At 37.5% G+C, this 18,366-nt stretch overlaps 1 protein-coding gene across 3 annotated transcripts in view; it reads left to right on the forward strand.

Annotated features, from left to right (window-relative positions):
* Gabrb1 (gamma-aminobutyric acid type A receptor beta1 subunit) overlaps positions 1–18,366 on the forward strand; it is a 441,447-nt gene that overhangs the window by 322,663 nt on the left and 100,418 nt on the right. For all 3 annotated transcript variants that reach the window (XM_029545121.1, XM_029545120.1, XM_021210851.2), the window contains one exon: positions 14,771–14,853. In XM_029545121.1, the coding sequence (XP_029400981.1) occupies positions 14,771–14,853 (83 nt within the window). The remainder of the gene's footprint in view (positions 1–14,770; positions 14,854–18,366) is intronic.

Below are 18,366 nucleotides of genomic sequence, written 5' to 3' on the forward strand. Positions count from 1 at the left end.
CAAAATCATCACAGTTTATGAAACAGAATCTTACCTCATCTAATGTCTGTGCCATCCTCCAAGCAGAACCATTGTTCATTGAAACAGTTGATGAAGACTTCATAGATAGATTGTCTTAATACACACACCATTTCTTAAATAAATGTAGCCTGTTCTCAGTGGGCTGAGAATGATGACAAACATTCAAGGCAAATAGCTTTGACCATAGCAGGAAATACGTATCCAAATAACCATGCCTAAAACTCATTCCTTGGTGCAGCAGAACTGTCAACTCTTAGCTTAGCTACTATAGAGGTAAAATCCTTTGGTGATGTGAGGGACATTGAAGTATAGCCTTATTACAATGAACTCCAATGTCTAAAATTTGTTCTTATTTGGGGTTTGTATCACAGTAAAAGCCAAGATTTTAAAGCTCTACTAAAAACAAAGAAACAAACAAACAAAAAGAAGAGTGTATTTTGTATATTTCAATTATTTTATGTCCCTGTGTTATCACCAAAAGCGAAAACTGCCAACATGCTGAGTATTGGGGAGTTTCATAGTAGATTCTCCACAATATAATTTTTCCAGGGAGAAATAATCATGAAAACCCACCAGCAAGATTTGTCCTACTTTTAGAAACTTAGAGCACTAAATTTCAACGTATATACAAGACAGGTTAATAGCTTTGATTGAGAGAGTCTTAAAAGTTGCCAAAGGCTCACACTAGACAACATGGAAAGTGGTTTTGGTTTGGTTTGGTTTTTTTGCCTATCTTGCAATGTTTTATGCAAGTAAATGTGAATTTAATGTTGTTAGTAGTATAGGAAATTCAATTGTTGTAATAAATAAGAATTAAATATCCTTAATGATATAAAGCAAAAAGGAAAGAGAGAAAGAAAGAAAGAAAGAAAGAAAGAAAGAAAGAAAGAAAGAAAGAAAGAAAGAAAGAAAGAAAGAAAGAAAGAAAGAAAGAAAGAAAGAAAGAAAGAAAGAAAGAAAGAAAGAAAGAAAGAAAGAAAGAAAGAAAGGAAGGAAGGAAGGAAGGAAGGAAGGATGAACAGTAATAAGAACAATGTACTTTGGAGAAACTGCTCTGGCAGCAGGGAGATACTCCTCTAGATCTCAATAAACACTTCCTTTCATAAATAAGAAAGATAATAAATCAAACCTAATCAAAAAATAGATATTAGCTCCTTCAAAGTCTACATTTTGGTTAGTCCAGATTTACTCTTTGACCTGATGATATTTGCCCACTTCAACCCCTCATCCCATCCCATCTTTATCTCCTTGAAATTCTGCCTCTAGGTATGGACCCAGGGGCCAAGGTCTCCTGAGATCTTGCCTATCATCCCTTTCAACCATTCTTTCAATACCATTAAAAGGTTAAAGGTACAGATATATTTTTAGTAAAAATTATAGAAGAAAAAATACACACTTGAAATAAAGAGCACAAGGGCATACAAAAACAACATCTCTTTCTTTGTCACTTCTTGCAGACTTGTAGAGCTTATCTTTACCAGGTACCCTACAGGAGCCACACTTGGCTCAATTTTATAGAGCCCATAGCTGCCCTACTTTTCCAGGATTCAGAAGGGGCCACAGCAACCAATCAACAGAACACCCAGCCAACAAATAGAGACCAGATGTCTACACCAGGAAACACTTCAAACATTGTAATTCTATATGCCTACATCCCAGAGAAAAACCACATATACAACCATGACAATATCTTTTTCAGAAGTCAGCAATCCTATTATAATAGTTCCTGAAAAAAAAAAGAATTTAGCTGAAGTGCCAGGCAAGAACTTCAAAACACAAATTATGAATGTTTCAAAGACCTTAAATATATTAATAGTCTAAATAAAGAATGTAAAAACACAAATACTTGAATGAAATAAGAAAATTAATTCAAGACATGAAAGTAGAACTTAACAAAGATATAGACTCACTAAAGAAAAACTGACTTAAATTAAACTGGGATTGAAAAACTAAGGTTATCAAAACAAAAACCTAAAAAGTAAGCCTCTCCAACAGATCAAAAGACATGAAAGAGAGAATTGTGGGTCTTAAAGACAAAGCAGAAATAATGGACAGTTCAGTCAAAGAAAATTTAAAAATACAAGCACAAAACATCCAGAAAATCTGGGGCATTATGAAAGACCAAAATATATTAATAATAAGGATAGGTGAATGAGAAGAAATCCAGATAAAAGGTACACATATTTTTAATAAAAAGTATAGAAGAAAAATACCCACTTGAAATAAAGAGCACAAGAGGCATACGAAAACACCAAATAGACAGAACCAGAAAGTATACCTTCCACAACACATAATAATCAAAACACCATATGTATAGAACAAAGAAACAGTAATAAAAACTGGTAAAGAAAAAGACCAAGTCACATATAAAGATAAGACCACTAAAATAACACTGAATGTTTCAATGAAGACTCTGAGCCAAAACAGCTGGATGGATATTCTGCAAATAAAGACTGCAGATACAAACCTAGACTATTATACCTAGCAAAACTATCAAGCAATCTACAGAGAAAGAAAAACATTTCACAATAAAAAAAAACAACATAATCAATTTCTGTATACTACATAGATGCACTAAAGGCACATAAAGGAAATCTTCAGTCTAAAGAGAAGATTAGCAATATAATAAAGAGAACAAAAGGAATAAATAATCCCAGAACAGAAAATTAAAAGATATGGGAAAACCTGAACCACATCAACAAAATAACAGGCATCAATAAGGAGTTCTCATTCATAACTCTCAATGTTATTGATGGTTTCAATTTTCCCAATGGGAAGTCACAGACTAAAGGTTGGAATGGAAAACGATATCCATCTTTCTGCTGCAACCAAGAAGCATATTCCACTATCAAGGGCCTCAGGTTATTAACTGGTACATCTGCTATGGAAATCAGTGTTGGGGTTACTCTAAATGCTGAAAATGGTCTACCACAAGATCTAGTTACACCACTCTTGAAAATATATCTAAAGGACTACCTCTTACTATAAAAGTGCTTGCTTATTCATGTGTGTTGCTGCCCTATTCATAATGGCCAGGAATTATAAACCAGAATGCCAGAACTTGGGGCATTGACTAGACTCCACTCCCACAGTTACCTGATGGCCCAGCCCACTATAAAAGGTCTGCTTGGCCCCTCCTTGCTCTCTTTAAGCCCTCATCTTTATTAACTCTCCTCTCTAGCCTTCCTTCTCTCTCTTGCTTCCCCCACACACTTGGCCATGGTTGGCCTCTCTCCCTCTTTCTACCTTCTCTCTTTCTCTCTGCCTTTCTACAATAAAGCTCTAAAACCATAGCCTGTCTCTGTTCATTAAGGCCTGCCGTGCTTGAACACCCACCCAGGCCACATGAAAAGCGTGTAACAGCCCTTCCATGTCCGCTTGCCCAAAGCACCGGAACTCTGGCGGGATGTGGGTTTTCTCCCACTCCCTTTATTCCCCCACTCCCACTACCCTGCACCCATCCATTTTTTACTAGAGCATATTGATATCTGGTAGGTAATAAAAATAGGATACTAGAAGGTAGGGAGGTAGCTCAGTCATTGAAGTGCTTACTATCTAAGCATGAGAACCTGAGTTTGGTCCCCAAGATTCAAAAAAGTCTAATGTGGTGGTGTGTGCTTACAATCCAAGCATGAAGGGAGTGGAGATAAGTGGGTCTCTGGGGTTTTCTGCCAAGCTGTCAGCCAGTCATCCTGCTGTGGGGTAAGCTCCAAGCCAAATGAAAGACCTTGTCTCATACAAAGAAAGGTAGAAAATATCTGAGAAATAACATCCTAGCTTGATTTCTGGATTCCATACATACATGCCTGCATACACACAGATCAACTACATGTTCACCCACACAAATTTATATACATAAGCATTTACACACATATGCACACGAACACACACTCACAAACACACATACACAATCACACACAAAATAAAAGGCAGTCGTTTCTGCCCTCATATTGTGTCTGTCCTCTTTGTCACCTCAGTCTTTGAGTCATACTGCACTCAATTCTGCATATAGTTGTCAATCATTTCAGAAATGGTTGCCCAAAATAGCAATATAGGATTAATTTGGGCCATTGCCCTCAGGACCAAATACGTATGTGTTCTACTCTGCCCTTGTATTTCCCATCAATTCCAGCATTGAAAATCCTTCTGGCTTGTCAGGTTCTGGATACATATCATGCCAGCTACAAATCATCAATTGCCAAAAGGAACTAACCACATATTGCCCACCAAGCAATGCCAAGAGGCTTGTTCACAAGAAGTAAAATATCTTCCAAAATTGTGCCATGACCCATGAACAACTAACAAATTTTAGCCCACAGTAGAAAAATCATGAGGAGTCCAACACCCCTCTTGTCAAGTGAATACACTGGTTACCTCTAGATAGTGCTGGCTTTGAGTTTAGCTAGGGTCACCATCCCCCAAAAAAGAGTCTTGCCTGTCATAAATATGTGACTATGTCTCCTTGCAACTGCTTTTTTGCCCTAAGACCCCACCAAATATTACCACTAATAGTGTTTTGAAGGAAAACTAAAAATAATGTCAGCATAAATAGATGGTTGGGTGTTTTTAACTGCTGTACCCATATTACCATATTCCAAATTCCTGGTAGGTCCTCTTACCTTTGACAATAGTCAGACTGAAAATACCTCAAATTACTGCTGCTTAGGTGAATGCTAAAATTATGATAAACAAATTTTAAGTATATTTCCCTACTATGGCAGAATTTTTTCCTGTCTTTTTTGTTTTGTTTTGTTTTGTTTTGTTTTGTTTTGTTGTTTTTCGAGACAGGGTTTCTCTGTATAGCCCTGGCTGTCCTGGAACTCACTTTGTAGACCAGGCTGNTGTATAGCCCTGGCTGTCCTGGAACTCACTTTGTAGACCAGGCTGGCCTCGAACTCAGAAATCCGCCTGCCTCTGCCTCCCAAGTGCTGGGATTAAAGACGTGCGCTCCCATGCCTGACTATGGCAGAAATTTTAATGCTCCAAATGCTCTCTCCTTAAACTCATCTAGGCTAAATAAAACATCTAGAGAGGCTAGCTTGCCTGAATCGGAAAATCCATATGACCACTTACAGACCCTGAACTTGGAGCATTTCTACATCCTATGGAGTATCAGTTTCCTTAGTTTTGATATAGGGACTAATATAAGTAAAGAACTAAGTCATTCGCCTTTGGTAGTCAGAACGTTGCTTTTCCCTGGGATGTCATGTAATTCTCTATGATTGAAAGTATATTACTTCACACAATGAAGGAGACTTTACAAATGGACCCAATGGTAGCATGGGGTGTCCTTAAAGAGTAAAACAGAGTATGAGGGGTTGAGGAGACATGAGAAGAGAGGGGGAGTTGAAGGTAGTTTGCATTGAAGGTGGGAGACAGGCTGCATGAGCCAAGGAATGCACAGGGCCCTTGGAAGATGAAAAGGACCAGGAGATCGATTTTCCCTCGTGGCCTCTAGAGCAGTCATGCTCTAATCTTAGGGCTGCTTTTTAAACTTATGTGGAAACCTAGTTCAGGGGGAAATTCCTGGAATCTATGAGGGTGATCTTAGTGAAGGCTTCTAGTAGTAGGAGATACAGAACCTTAATCAGCCATCTTCTGGAACCAGGCAAGGCTTTCAGTGGAGGGACATCGACCCAGCCACAAAACCTTTGACCTACAATTTGTCACACCTGTCAGCTGTGGTAAGGCAAAGATTAGCATAGAAGTTGTTTGTGGAAGTGGACAACCAATGGCTGCAAAAAAATTAAAAATGTATTGCTTTCATCTGTTTTTTTTTTTTAATGTGTTTGGGAGGAAGTGTGTGTGTGTGTGTGTGTGTGTGTGTGTGTGTGTGTGTGCGTGCGTGCGTGCGTGTGTGTGTGTGTGTGTGTGTGTGTGTGTGAATAAACCAGTGCCACAGTGTATATCTGGACGTTAGAGGACATACATCTTTGGAGAGTATTCTCTTCTTCTATCATGAGTTTCAGAAATCAAACTTGGATTTCAGGCTTGCACAGAGAGCACTCTTAAGAGTCAAGCCATTTCATCAGCCCTGATTTCATGATGGCTGACTTCCAGAACTTTAAAGTAAATTTGTATCGTTTTCAGACACTAACTAAATGGCTATTTGTCATGGTAGCAATGGGAAAAAAACAACAGTTTACAACGCTCAGTACAGTGCTTAGCACATACTATCCTAGCTGTATAATATTACCTAAACCATACTGACTCTATAGGTCTAGGAGGTAACGGTGGGTTAAACTGACAGTCTTCTATCTGTGTGAGTTTAATATCTTCCCCCAGAGTGCCAAAGCTATCCAAAGGACCTGTGTGGTTTCTCCAACTCCAGTGTAGAAACCCCGAAGGCCTGCTCTCACTGAACTGGCTTAGTCAAGAGTAACTGTCTTATTAGATAATAGTTGCAGGAGACAGTCCCATTAATACTGTAACAACATGAAATTTAGTCCTAACAACATAGCAATCTTATCACTACTCTTCCCATACAGCCTCACAGTCATGTGTACCCATGTACTTGTGGGCTGACACTTCCTGGATAGAGTTTTGTCAGCATCGAGAACCATGCCAGTCTCAGACATTAAAAATGATTTGCAGTTCCAGTGGTGCCTAAGGTCGATGGCTGTGCAGCTTAAACCTTAATGAATAGAAACTACGGCAGCAGTATTCCTGTCCTGGGACCACAGTTTTAACAGCCCACTGCCGTTTCTGACCTAACCTTCAAAATGTCAATAAATTAGATTATAATGTAAGCTGTCCTAAATGTCTTTGAAAGAACAGATGAATGCTCTGCTATCGTGAAGCCACCTCTGGGAAATTTGTCTTTAGAAGAATGGTTAGTTAATGCTGTTGCCTGTAGCTGGCTTTTCCCTATTGTTCTTTGATTCACTGTCTGCCAGTGATAATTTCCACACTCAAAGAGGATGAATACCTTTAGTGCAGAACACTAGAAACAGAATCTTTAAAAGAAACAAGGCAACTTTGAAGCCCTTAATCAATCCAGTTCTGGGATCTTTGATACCTTTAAAGCCATGAAGTGTTCATATGATCATCTTGCTTCGTTCAGAGTGAGTACATTGCCAGAAGGGTGTGAATTAATAGTAGTGGTGGTTCATTGCTTCCGGCCATCCTATTAAACAAGAAAGAGAAATGGAGATGGAGGGAGCAATCATTCTTAGAGATGTTCACTGGTGCCTCTCACCCAAAGACACAAGAGCCAAATAGTTCTGCCTGGGGGCATCTCTCTTTTTGCTGATGGTCTTGTGGATTTCTGCTGAGCAATGTTTCCCTGTGCCACTTGCTCATACCCTGAGTATTATATCTAGAAATGCCAAATTCTTAGCATCAAAGTCAAACCTTCCACTGTATATGTTTCTCCTCCAGACTAAAGCCTACATATGTGAGCACCTACTTGGATCAGATCCCTGTTTGAGTTCCAGTATTCTCTCTCTTTGCCAAGACCCTGTTGAGTATCTGTGGATCATATTAGCATTTTTGTGGTTTTTTTCCTCCAACTCCTATTAAATAATTTTGAGACGTTCTCCACCAAGTCCAAGTTGGGCTCGTGAAATCCTTCAGGGAGTTTGAGAATTAGAAGATAGGAGGTGGTTTTATGTCAGGAAATTCCAGGAGCTGCCCTTCCTGCAGGTTCATGGGTTGCTTTCCTTGCTGAACTTATTTATCATTTCTTTTTACATCACAGTGGGATATGTGAGGAGAAGCAGCCAAGGAACCCAAGCAATAAGAGTACACGTCAGAGCCTAGGTCGAGCCTTAGTACAATATGTGGTGGTGAAATCAATTTTATGTCTTCCAACAAGTATTGATGAATGAGTTAATCATAACAGAGTCAATTCAGTAACTCTTTGCAAAATTTGAAGATTTCATCAGCAGCCCTGAAACACAATACAACATTATATAAACTGATTCGGTTGTATTTTGTATAGAGGAACACATATACATATACATCCAGGTATGTAGAAACAATTAATGAATAAAGGAGCCATGGATTTGAAAGAAAGCAAGAAGGGGTATATGGGACGGATTGGAGGGAGGAAATGGGAAGAGAAGGGGTGCAATCATATTACAGCTTCAAAAAATAAAATAATTTTAAAATTTGACCAAAAAAAAGGTACTAAGGGAGATTCAGGACCCAAATCCTTATCATATATTATCCTTGCATTCAATGTGTGTTCTCTTTTTAAAATATACTACATGTAAGCTTACAAGGTGATGTTAATATTGACAACTTTGGTTTTTTTCACTACTTATACTGCATAAACTGCAGTTTCCTACAAGATTTCATTTTATGACAGGTTTCATCAGTGGAGAGATGCTCAGAAGCACTCGGTCACAGAGATTCTTGACCTCAGCAATGGTATTTTTGAACAGGTGACAGTTTTTGCTGTTCTGGAAAGCTGTCCCGTCATTATGTGATGCTTAGCAGAAACACTGTCTTCCATTAAACTTGAATCTAGTATCAAATTCCAGTCCAAACACAATAATCAAAAATGTCTTAAGACACTGCCAAGTGTCCCTGGTGGGATGAAATCCTACCTGGAGAAAAGCCATCATTTCTGAGTTATGGGGTATGGGAAGAATATGAGAAATTCCCATTGTGTGTTTACATCTTGACCATTTTTTATTCCTAAACAGTTGTCTAAGAATACAGTAGATGGAGCAATTTTGACAAGGGTTTTAGTACTTATTGTGCAACTTTACTTAAGTGAAACAGATCCAACATCTGTGCAGTGGGAAGTGATTTTATATGAATGCAATATAGTTTTCATTTGGACTTTATATATTGAGGTTGCATATAGTATTTCATTTTGGTTAATTTTTTCAGAGGATCCATATTTTATATGTATGTACAGTTTGTATAAATTATGTGCCCCAACAAAGCTTTGATCAGTAATTGCCTCCACATGTTATGGTGTTCCCCTAATATTATAATGAGACAGAAACCTATTGCCTGGTGGTAACAGTATGTTTACCTACAGCCCACCATCACAGTGAGCTTTACAATTGTTTATAGAAATGCAGGTATAAAAAAAACCTACTCTGAGCTGGGCGTGGTGGCACACGCCTTTAATCCCAGCACTTGGGAGGCAGAGGCAGACGGATTTCTGAGTTCAAGGCCAGACTGGTCTACAAAGTGAGTTCCAGGACAATCAGGGCTACACAGAGAAACCCTGTCTTGAGAAACCAAAAAACAAAACAAAAACAAAAACAAAAAACCAAAAACAAACAAACGAAAAAAACCTACTCTGCTGATGGTCATTAAGTGGCTGTGTATCTATAATGCTACCCATCATTATTTTAGAAGTTCTCCTTAAACTCATAAATGTAAGCTTTCTATAAAACAAAATGCACTGTTAGAATCCTGGAAGTTTCATATATTTTGTGTTTCTCACTCTCTAACTACAATGGAGCTAGCCAAGTGATAGACCTATACCACCTATATCATTTATACCACCAGCTTTGTGCAACAACAGTCTATAATATTCATTCATCACAAATAACGAAGCTCTCAGAATGTGCCCTAATGTTAAGTGAAACACACCTGTGTGTTGTATATGCACATATATGTAAATACAAATATATAATGTTGGATGTTGGTATACATTTCTATGTTTTATATTATAATAACTGATTATACACTGTATATGTATATATGTATATATGTATGTGTACATATATATATATATATATATGTACACATATACCTAGCATGCTTTTGTCCCATATGTAGCATACATGTGTGTGTATAGTGAATATTTTATTATAGCAAATCCAGAATATCTTTATCTATAAAACTAAACAATAGGAAACAACATAAATGCCCACCAGTGAAAGATTAAGAAAATAAATTATGTCATTTCCATACAAATGAATGTATAATAGCCAAAGGTTCCCTATGAAAGAATGGCTTATTATTTACTGATATAGAAACTTTGTGGTTTGGACTACTATGGAAGAAACCTTCCCTCACTAAAACCATTAGCTGTTTTTGTGTTTGCAAGGAATTCTTCATATTAATATTAATTTCCCTGGTTTACTTTTTATCTCTAATAGCAAAAAAACACTAGCCAGCACATACATACTAAGGCTTATTTATAACATAAAAGAAACTTAGAGTTAAATCTTGGTGTTTTGAGCTATTTAAGTCTCCCTTACACTTTGTAGAAGACGGTGTCTTTAAGAAAGTTTTTTTTTTAATTCCAAAGTGGTATCAAAAGATTATGAAGAGTAGAGTAGCCATTTGAATTTCTGTTACTCTCAGACTCTACATTCCAGGAAAACAGTCTAAGGGAAAAATCCAGGGATGTGGGAAGTCCAGGTAGGACATCTAGAGTGAGTGTCCTAGAATTTACCACCAACACGTAAGGTCGATGGAATTTAAAAGGGTGATGTAAGCTTGGACCCCAGGACAGGGTTTTCTCACTCTTCCCACAAAGCCTGTTGTGTGTGAATGTGTCAGAGTTTGGGAAATGACTCTGGGAATCCACGTGGGGGTTGTGAGGTACCATAAGACATAGAGGTTGACTTCATTGCTTCTGTTATATTGGCTTGCCTGGGAAGAGATGCATAGCAAAGATTCTTCCTATTCACAAATTCAGCAGACACTGATAATATCTTATCAGGGTTTGAGCAAATATAAGAAGTGGTGTGACATACAACAGGTATCTGGAGAGTAACTTCTATATGAGGAACATCTGTTAAGTACAAGAGTCTGAGAAGATGATTACATACACATCAAATCTTTTCATCCACACAATAGTTCTAGGTAGAAGAATGATTGGTTTATGAGGGCACTAAGCCTAATGGAGCTCATTCAGCCAACCCTAGCTCATGCCAGTAAGGACTGTAAAAATAAAAGTCAACCCAAACTACAAAGTTTTTGACAGCTTTACCATGATGCCTTTGACAGGTAACTATTGTATATGCTTAATTAACCACATTAATAGTAGATATAATAAAATACTAGCAAATTCAACAGCACACTAAAAAAAAAAATTCATCAGGAACAAGTAGGATTTATTCCAAGAATAAGAGGGTTGTTGAAACATCTTTAATGAATGTGGCTGCTCTTGCATTTGGAGCATAGATATTTAGAATTGAGAGTTCATCTTGGTAGATTTTACCTTTGATGAGTATGAAGTGTCCCTCCTTGTCTTTTTTTTTTTTTTTTTTTTTTTTTTTTTTTTTTTTTTTTTTTTTTTTTTTTTTGATAACTTGGTTGAAAGTTGATTTTATTTAATATTACCATGGCTACTCCAGCTTTTCTCTTGGAAACAATTGCTTGGAAAATTGTTTTCCAGCCTTTTACTCTAAGGTAGTGTCTGTCTTTGTCCCTGAGGTGGGTTTCCTGTAAGCAGCAAAATGTTCCAAGTGGTAATAAGGACACATGCTCCACTATGTTCATAGCTGACCTATTTATAATAGCCAGAAGCTGGAAAGAACCCAGATGTCTCTCAACAGAGGAATGGATACAGAAAATGTGGTACATTTATACAATGCAGTACTACTCAGCTATTAAAAACAATGAATTTATGAAATTCTTAGGCAAATGGATGTATCTGGAGGATATCATCGTGAGTGAGGGCACCCAAAGAACTCACTTGATATGCACTCACTGGTAAGTGGATATTAGCCCAGAAACTTAGAATCTCCAAAACACAAGAAAATCAAAAAGAAGGAAGACCAACACATGGATACATCATTCCCCCACAAAATAGGGAATAAAATACCCATGGAAGAAGATGTAGAGACAAGGTTTGGAGTTAAGAAGAAAGGATAGACCCTCCAGAGACTGCCCCACCCGGGGATCCATCCCATTATCAGCCACCAAACACAGACACTATTGCATATACCAGCAATATTTTGCTGAAAGGACCCTGATATAGCTATCTCTTTTGAGGCTATGCCAGTGCCTGACAAATACAAAAGTGGATGCCCACAGTCATCTATAGGATAGAACACAGGGCCCCCAATGGAGGAGCTAGAGAAATTACCCAAGGAGCTGAAGGGGTCTGCAACCCTATAGGTGGAACAACAATATGAACTAATCAGTACCCCCAGAGCTCATGTCTCTAGCTGCATATATAGCAGAAGATGGCCTAGTCGGCCATCATTGGGAAGAGAGGCCCCTTGGTCTTACAAACTTTATATGCCCCACACATGGGAAGGCCAGGGCCAAGAAGTGGGAGTGGGTAGGGGAGCAGGGTGGGGGGAGGGTTTAGGGGACATTCAGGATAGCATTTGAAATGTAAATGAAGAAAATATCTAATAAAATAAATTTTAAAAAAGAGGTTTGTTGAGCATATACAAATCAAAATGTAGGATAAGTCATCAACAGGATGAAGAACAAAACATATGATCTTCCCAAAAGATGCAGGAAAAGTTCTATACATGTTCATAACAAAGACTTTCAAAGCCTAGGCATGAAAGAAACTTACCTCACTAAAACAAAGATTGTGAAAAACTCAAAGCTAACCTCATAATCAATAGATGTTGAATTGAAAGCCAGAGGATCATATTTTCTGACATCAAATTATAATACAATTTTATAATAAACAAAAAGTCTAAGGGTGTCATTGAAACAAGCACCTAAACGAGTAGGACCAGAGATCCCAGATATAAAGACATATCTACAGTCAACTGACCATCAACGAAAGCACCAAGAACATGCAAAGAGAAAAGATGATCTCTTCAACAAATTTTGTTTAAAATACTATACATCCACATCCAAAATGTTGCGGCAAATCTAGAGCCTAGCTCAAAACACATAAAGTCAACCAAAAATCAAAGAATTAAACAAAAATTGAAGTACCAACAGGACACATGGGGGAAATCTTGGCATGGAGCTTGGTAATAACTTTGTATCCAGACAACAAAAATCCCAGAAAACAAAAGCAAAACCAAACAGTTGGGATTAAAACAAACAAACAAAAAAAAAACTTTATACAGCAAGGGAAATGATCAACTTGCAATGAGAGAAAATGCTATGTATTTCATAAATGGCTAATGCCCAAAATACACAAAGAGCAATCCCAACAAATATATAAATGTATCTATCATAAAATGTACAAAGGCTCTAAATTTAGGGGGAAAAAAGTTAGAGTCACCAGGAATGAGAAAAAGTGCTCAGCAATTCTAAGGGTAATATAAATCAAAACTCCAAAGAGGAAACCTATAACACTTGTGGGCTACTATTTAAAAATGGAAAAGAAGCAAGTACTGTCAAATGTGCAAAGAAACGTGAATGATTATCATTGTACTACTCTATGACAAAATTGTGCTCCTCTCGCTCAATTTGTTTTTTTTGGTTATTTACCAACCTTTTTTTGTTGTTCCATATGAATTTTAAGATTGTTTCTTCTATTTTTGTAAAAATTAAATTAAATTAAAAAGTGATTGTCTAAAAGGGTGAATTTAATGGCATGCATATACTACTGAAATAAAATTTTCAAAAAGATATCATTGGCATTTTGAAAGATACCAGTATTGATCTGAGAGAATACTTTGTCATTGATTTTGAGAACAATAATCCTGACTGAGGGGCATGGTCCCCCAATTATTTGTCTTTTCAGCTTTCCTTCCTCAAGGTTTTACAATTTTCAGCATACAGGTCATTCTTCTTCGTTGCTAAGTCAAATCCTACATATCTTACAGCTTGTGTAAATGGAAGTGTCCTCTTAATTTACTTTTTGGAGATGTCTGTGTTGGTATATTATACAAACAAGACTATTGATCTTTCATATTCACGTTGTATCCTGTCGGTTTGCATGATCCGTATTGCAGTTCGAATAACTCTTTGTGGTGGACTCTTCACTGCTGTCTATCTGTACGGAAAGAACGTCTACAACACATATAATGTTACTTACTCCCTTCATTGTGAGGCTAGGACTGCTAATCCTTGCTTTTTCCAGACCTTAGAAGTAGAGATGTTGATATCTCTGCATGTGCTGAGACGATCATGTGGGTTTCCTTTTTTACATGGTGTCATATGTTAACTAATTTTGTCTTTGACCTTTCCTTCATTGACTTCATAATATTTCTTAGTGTTTTGTTCTACTGGTTGACTATTTTGCAAATAATTCCACATTAGAATAGTTATGCTCTCTATGACACCATGTAATCCTTTTAATGAATTGTTAGATTCGATGTAATACAGGAAGTTAAAGTAAGTATTCATGAGAAAAACTGGCCTAAAGTCATCTTTTCTGTTCTATTGCCTTTGGTTAGTTTAGGAATTGAGGGATTTGCCTCATAAATTATGTGTGTGCTTTATTGTATAATATACCAACACAGAAACCAAGTGTGTGCTCTTCTGATTTTTGAAAGAGACTGAGAAGAGTTAGCATCAAATTCTCTTTGAGTGTTTGGAAAGTTCACCTGTGCAGTCATATGGTCCTGGTTCCTTTTTGTTAAAGTTTTGGTTTCTAATTTAAACTCCAAGTCATTGCAATGTTCACACTTTACTTCTACTTGAAGTTGCAGCACTCTAGAAATATATCCATCCCTATCCCCTTATCTGGGATATCTACTTGACAGCTGTATGTTTATGGTGATCCATAAACATGTTCTAAATGTTCAGCCATTTAGTAAACATTATTTGGGGCTAGGAAGCTTAGAAATAAATTTTCACTATCTAAAAAGTATCATTTAAACTTATTTGTTGGGGGGGGGTCTCTATGTGTCCATGAAAGGGTCCCACTTACATCATGTTTTTCTCCCCTCTCACCTTGTAGGATCACAACCACTGCAGCATGTATGATGGATCTTCGAAGATATCCTCTAGATGAGCAAAACTGCACCCTGGAGATTGAAAGTTGTGAGTTACTTGCAAAGGGGATGAGAAAGAGGGATGTTTACTTGACCCAATTAAATTTGACCCTTTTCTGAATTAATTGGCACTGGGATATTTTTTAGCTGCCACCTTTTCAAGGAATTCACAGTTCAGTGACATTTTCCCTAGTATTGATGGTTCAAGGGTCATTTCAGCGACATTATCTCTTTGGCAAATTAAGGAAAGTCTGCTTATTTTAATTCATAAATTTATAAACTCATGCCTTCTTCACCTTCTCTCATAACTTTCTAGTATCCAAGTTTCATTGGGTGAAAAAAAGAAAACATTTACTCATCTGTTAACCCGAAGGATTTGTAAACAGTATTTTAGAAGAACACTGTGAAAGAGCACTGGATTAATGTGTTTTTACTAGTGAAAAATATATTACTATAAATGCCACCTCAATGAGCTCATGCTTTAGTTCAAAGAGTTAATGTTCTCCATGGCTGTGGGATGATTTTGGTCTGTACTATGAGGCTGTTTTTCATTAATTGTTTTCTTAATAACATGAACACTTTAATCACTGAGATCTAACCTGACAACCCACTCTTGTGCCATTGGTTTCCTACCTTCAACCTGTAAACATTTGAGCCCATTCATTGTGAAGAGTAGAAAGAGATGGTTAATTGGTTTTGAGGGTCACAAAAATATACAGGAGTTAACTCTAGCACTTACTCAAATGTGAAAAATCAGCAGATAAATATTTGGGGTGTCTAAAATATTTTCTAGAGCTAAATGTCAAGAAGGAAAAGGAAATGAAGAACTTCCAGCTGACCTTACAGTATTGTTAAGGAATGAATTGTTGCTCTACTGTGCTATTAAACAGTTACATCAACTTTGTAGTCTCATTATATAGAAATAAAACTGTTTCTATAGACATAGCACTAAGTTTATACATAGCCATCACTCTACTACCAATGGAATTAATAAGAAAATTCATAAATGTTCTTCAATTAATATTTTAATGTCAAAGATCATAAGGAACATGGTAAATACTGAAATTTATGAATTTGTTAGTGGTCACTTGGTTTACACACCAAAATGACCAAATTGGAAACATAAACATGATCATTTATTAATGAGTGATAATAGTTTATAAATAAAACACAACTTTTGTTCAGCAAACCAATCATTGCCTTTGAAACTGGAGTAGAAATAGCAGAATGGCTGATGGCCCAGTGACAGATATGGGTTTCCAGTCACCTTTGACCATCTGTCCACTGGTTTTGTGATTTTTTTCTGAATCTTTGGCTTCTTTTGGAAAACGTTGTGATCTAAAACTGTCTTAAAAGATTCTAAGATCTTTGCCATCTAAGTCCAGTGTAAGGTTTCAGTGAGTTTATTAAGGTTATTTGTAGAGGTTACTTGTGTGTGAGGATTAAGTTAAAGGATTTTTGGTGACACACATGCACCCCTGAAAGGCCTGCCCAGCATGGGTGATAACTCACAAGAGCTAGCATCCCTGGAGCTCTCTGCATGGCCCTTTGCAGGCAGCACAACTGCTGAGTACCACATTTCAGCATTGATTATCACTTAGATAACCTTGGGAATGGTCCTTGTGAAACTTGCAAGTTTCAAACTACCCTGAGACTTGTAAAAACTAGTTTACTTCCTAAGCCTTATAAGTTTGGTTTCCTTTCTGAATCTCAAAACATCTCCCTTTTGGACAGAATATTGCAATTCAAAGAAGCCCCAGTTCTTTCAAAATGCGCTGGTTTATTTTGTTGCTGTTGCTGCTGCTGCTCTTTTCTAGGTTTTTAAATGTTTGTGTCTCCCTAAATTCATATTGGAACCTATTCATCAGAATGATGCAATGATAAAGTTGGGATAATGAGTGGAGATCACTTTATTTTTTCATTAGTTATTTTCTTTATTTACATTTCAAAGGTTATCCCCTTTCCCAATTTCCCCTCTGAAAACCCCCATCCCATCCCCCCTTCCCATGCTCACTAACCCACCCACTGCCACTTCCCTGTCCTGGCATTCCCCTACACTGGGGCATTGAGTCTTCACAGGACCAAGGGCTTTTCCTCCCATTGATGTCCCACAAGGCCATCCTCTGCTACATATGTGGCTGGAGCCATAGGTTGCTCAGCTTGCTTTCTTATAGAACCCAATACTACCAACCCAGGGATGGTACCCCCCACAACCCCCTCCCCACCTTGATCACTAATTGAGAAAATGCCTTACAGATGGATCTCATGGAGGCACTTCCTCAACTGAAACTCCTTTCTCTGTGATAACTCCAGCCTGTGTCAAGTTGACACATCTGGAGTAACAAAAAACCCAGGATAGTGAAACTTCTCAACAATAAAAGAACTTCTGAGGGAATCACTATCCCTGACCTCAAGCTGTACTACAGAACAATCTGAATAAAAACTGCATGGTATTGGTACAGATACAGGGAGGTATGTCAATGGAACAGAATTGAAGATCCAGAAATGGAGATCACTTTAAAGAAGGTATTTCCCAGAGAGTCACCTTGACCTTTCCACCCTTTATATTAGGACATAACCAGAGTATCATATGAAAGAAAATGAACCCTCACCACACACCAGAACCTGTCAGTGCCTTCATTTTGGACCTCCCCAGGGCAGAATATTAAAGCTTTAATGTATTAATGTCTGTTGTTTATGCAGTGCATACCTTGTTTCATTAAATTTAGTATCTCCACATTCCCTAGGGACTAAGATACGAATGTAGCACTTGGTAGTATGTCTTCATTTCCAATTTTATTGATCCTTCACCCTGCTGATTATAAAGTAAGAGGAAAGAGTTCATTACATGGTTCACTACCCATTAGTTAAAACCAAGATTAATTTCTGGTAAGAAATCTGTAAGGATAATATATTTTATAAATATCTCCAATAAGTTTTGATGAGTTGTTTTAATTTTCAAATATAAGAGCAGTTTCAACTCCTCATTTGAACCTGCAATCCAGCACTCCTTCCTTTGTACAATTTCGTACTGTACAAATATGTCTTAAGATTACCTCATGCGCACAGATAGCTCAACAGAATGAAGATTGTATTTTCCCAGTAGCTTAGTTTGTCTCTGCTCCTTCTAGGCAGATCAGCTTGTTTGCATGTCTCACAGCAGTTCTTACTGCTGAGGGGTAGTGAATTTGTTCAGTTTCAGGGACTTCCTGAAATCCTTTAGTTGTTTATTTCACCAGCTTAATGAGATTCCAGTAGAATGGAGTCTTCTGTCATCTGTTCGAATACCCTGCATCTTAAGGAACCTCCCCTCCAAGTCAGTTTTATCTTGAAGGGTAGTACTATACAGCATCACTCAAACAAAACCTGAGCCAATGATTTTTAAGAGACACCTTAACAGCAAAGGCATGCAAGTGTGAAATACACAGATGAAAACAGTCACCTATTGTGATAAAAGTCAAAACAGCAAGTCAGTCTGAAAACAATGAATGCACTGTCTCTGATTCCAGTTGTGTGTCATTCTAGAAAATTAAACTGAGGACTCAGGCAAGAGGTCACTGCC

The sequence above is a fragment of the Mus pahari genome, chromosome 13 (assembly GCF_900095145.1).
Source record: "Mus pahari chromosome 13, PAHARI_EIJ_v1.1, whole genome shotgun sequence".
Classification (NCBI taxonomy): domain Eukaryota; kingdom Metazoa; phylum Chordata; class Mammalia; order Rodentia; family Muridae; genus Mus; species Mus pahari.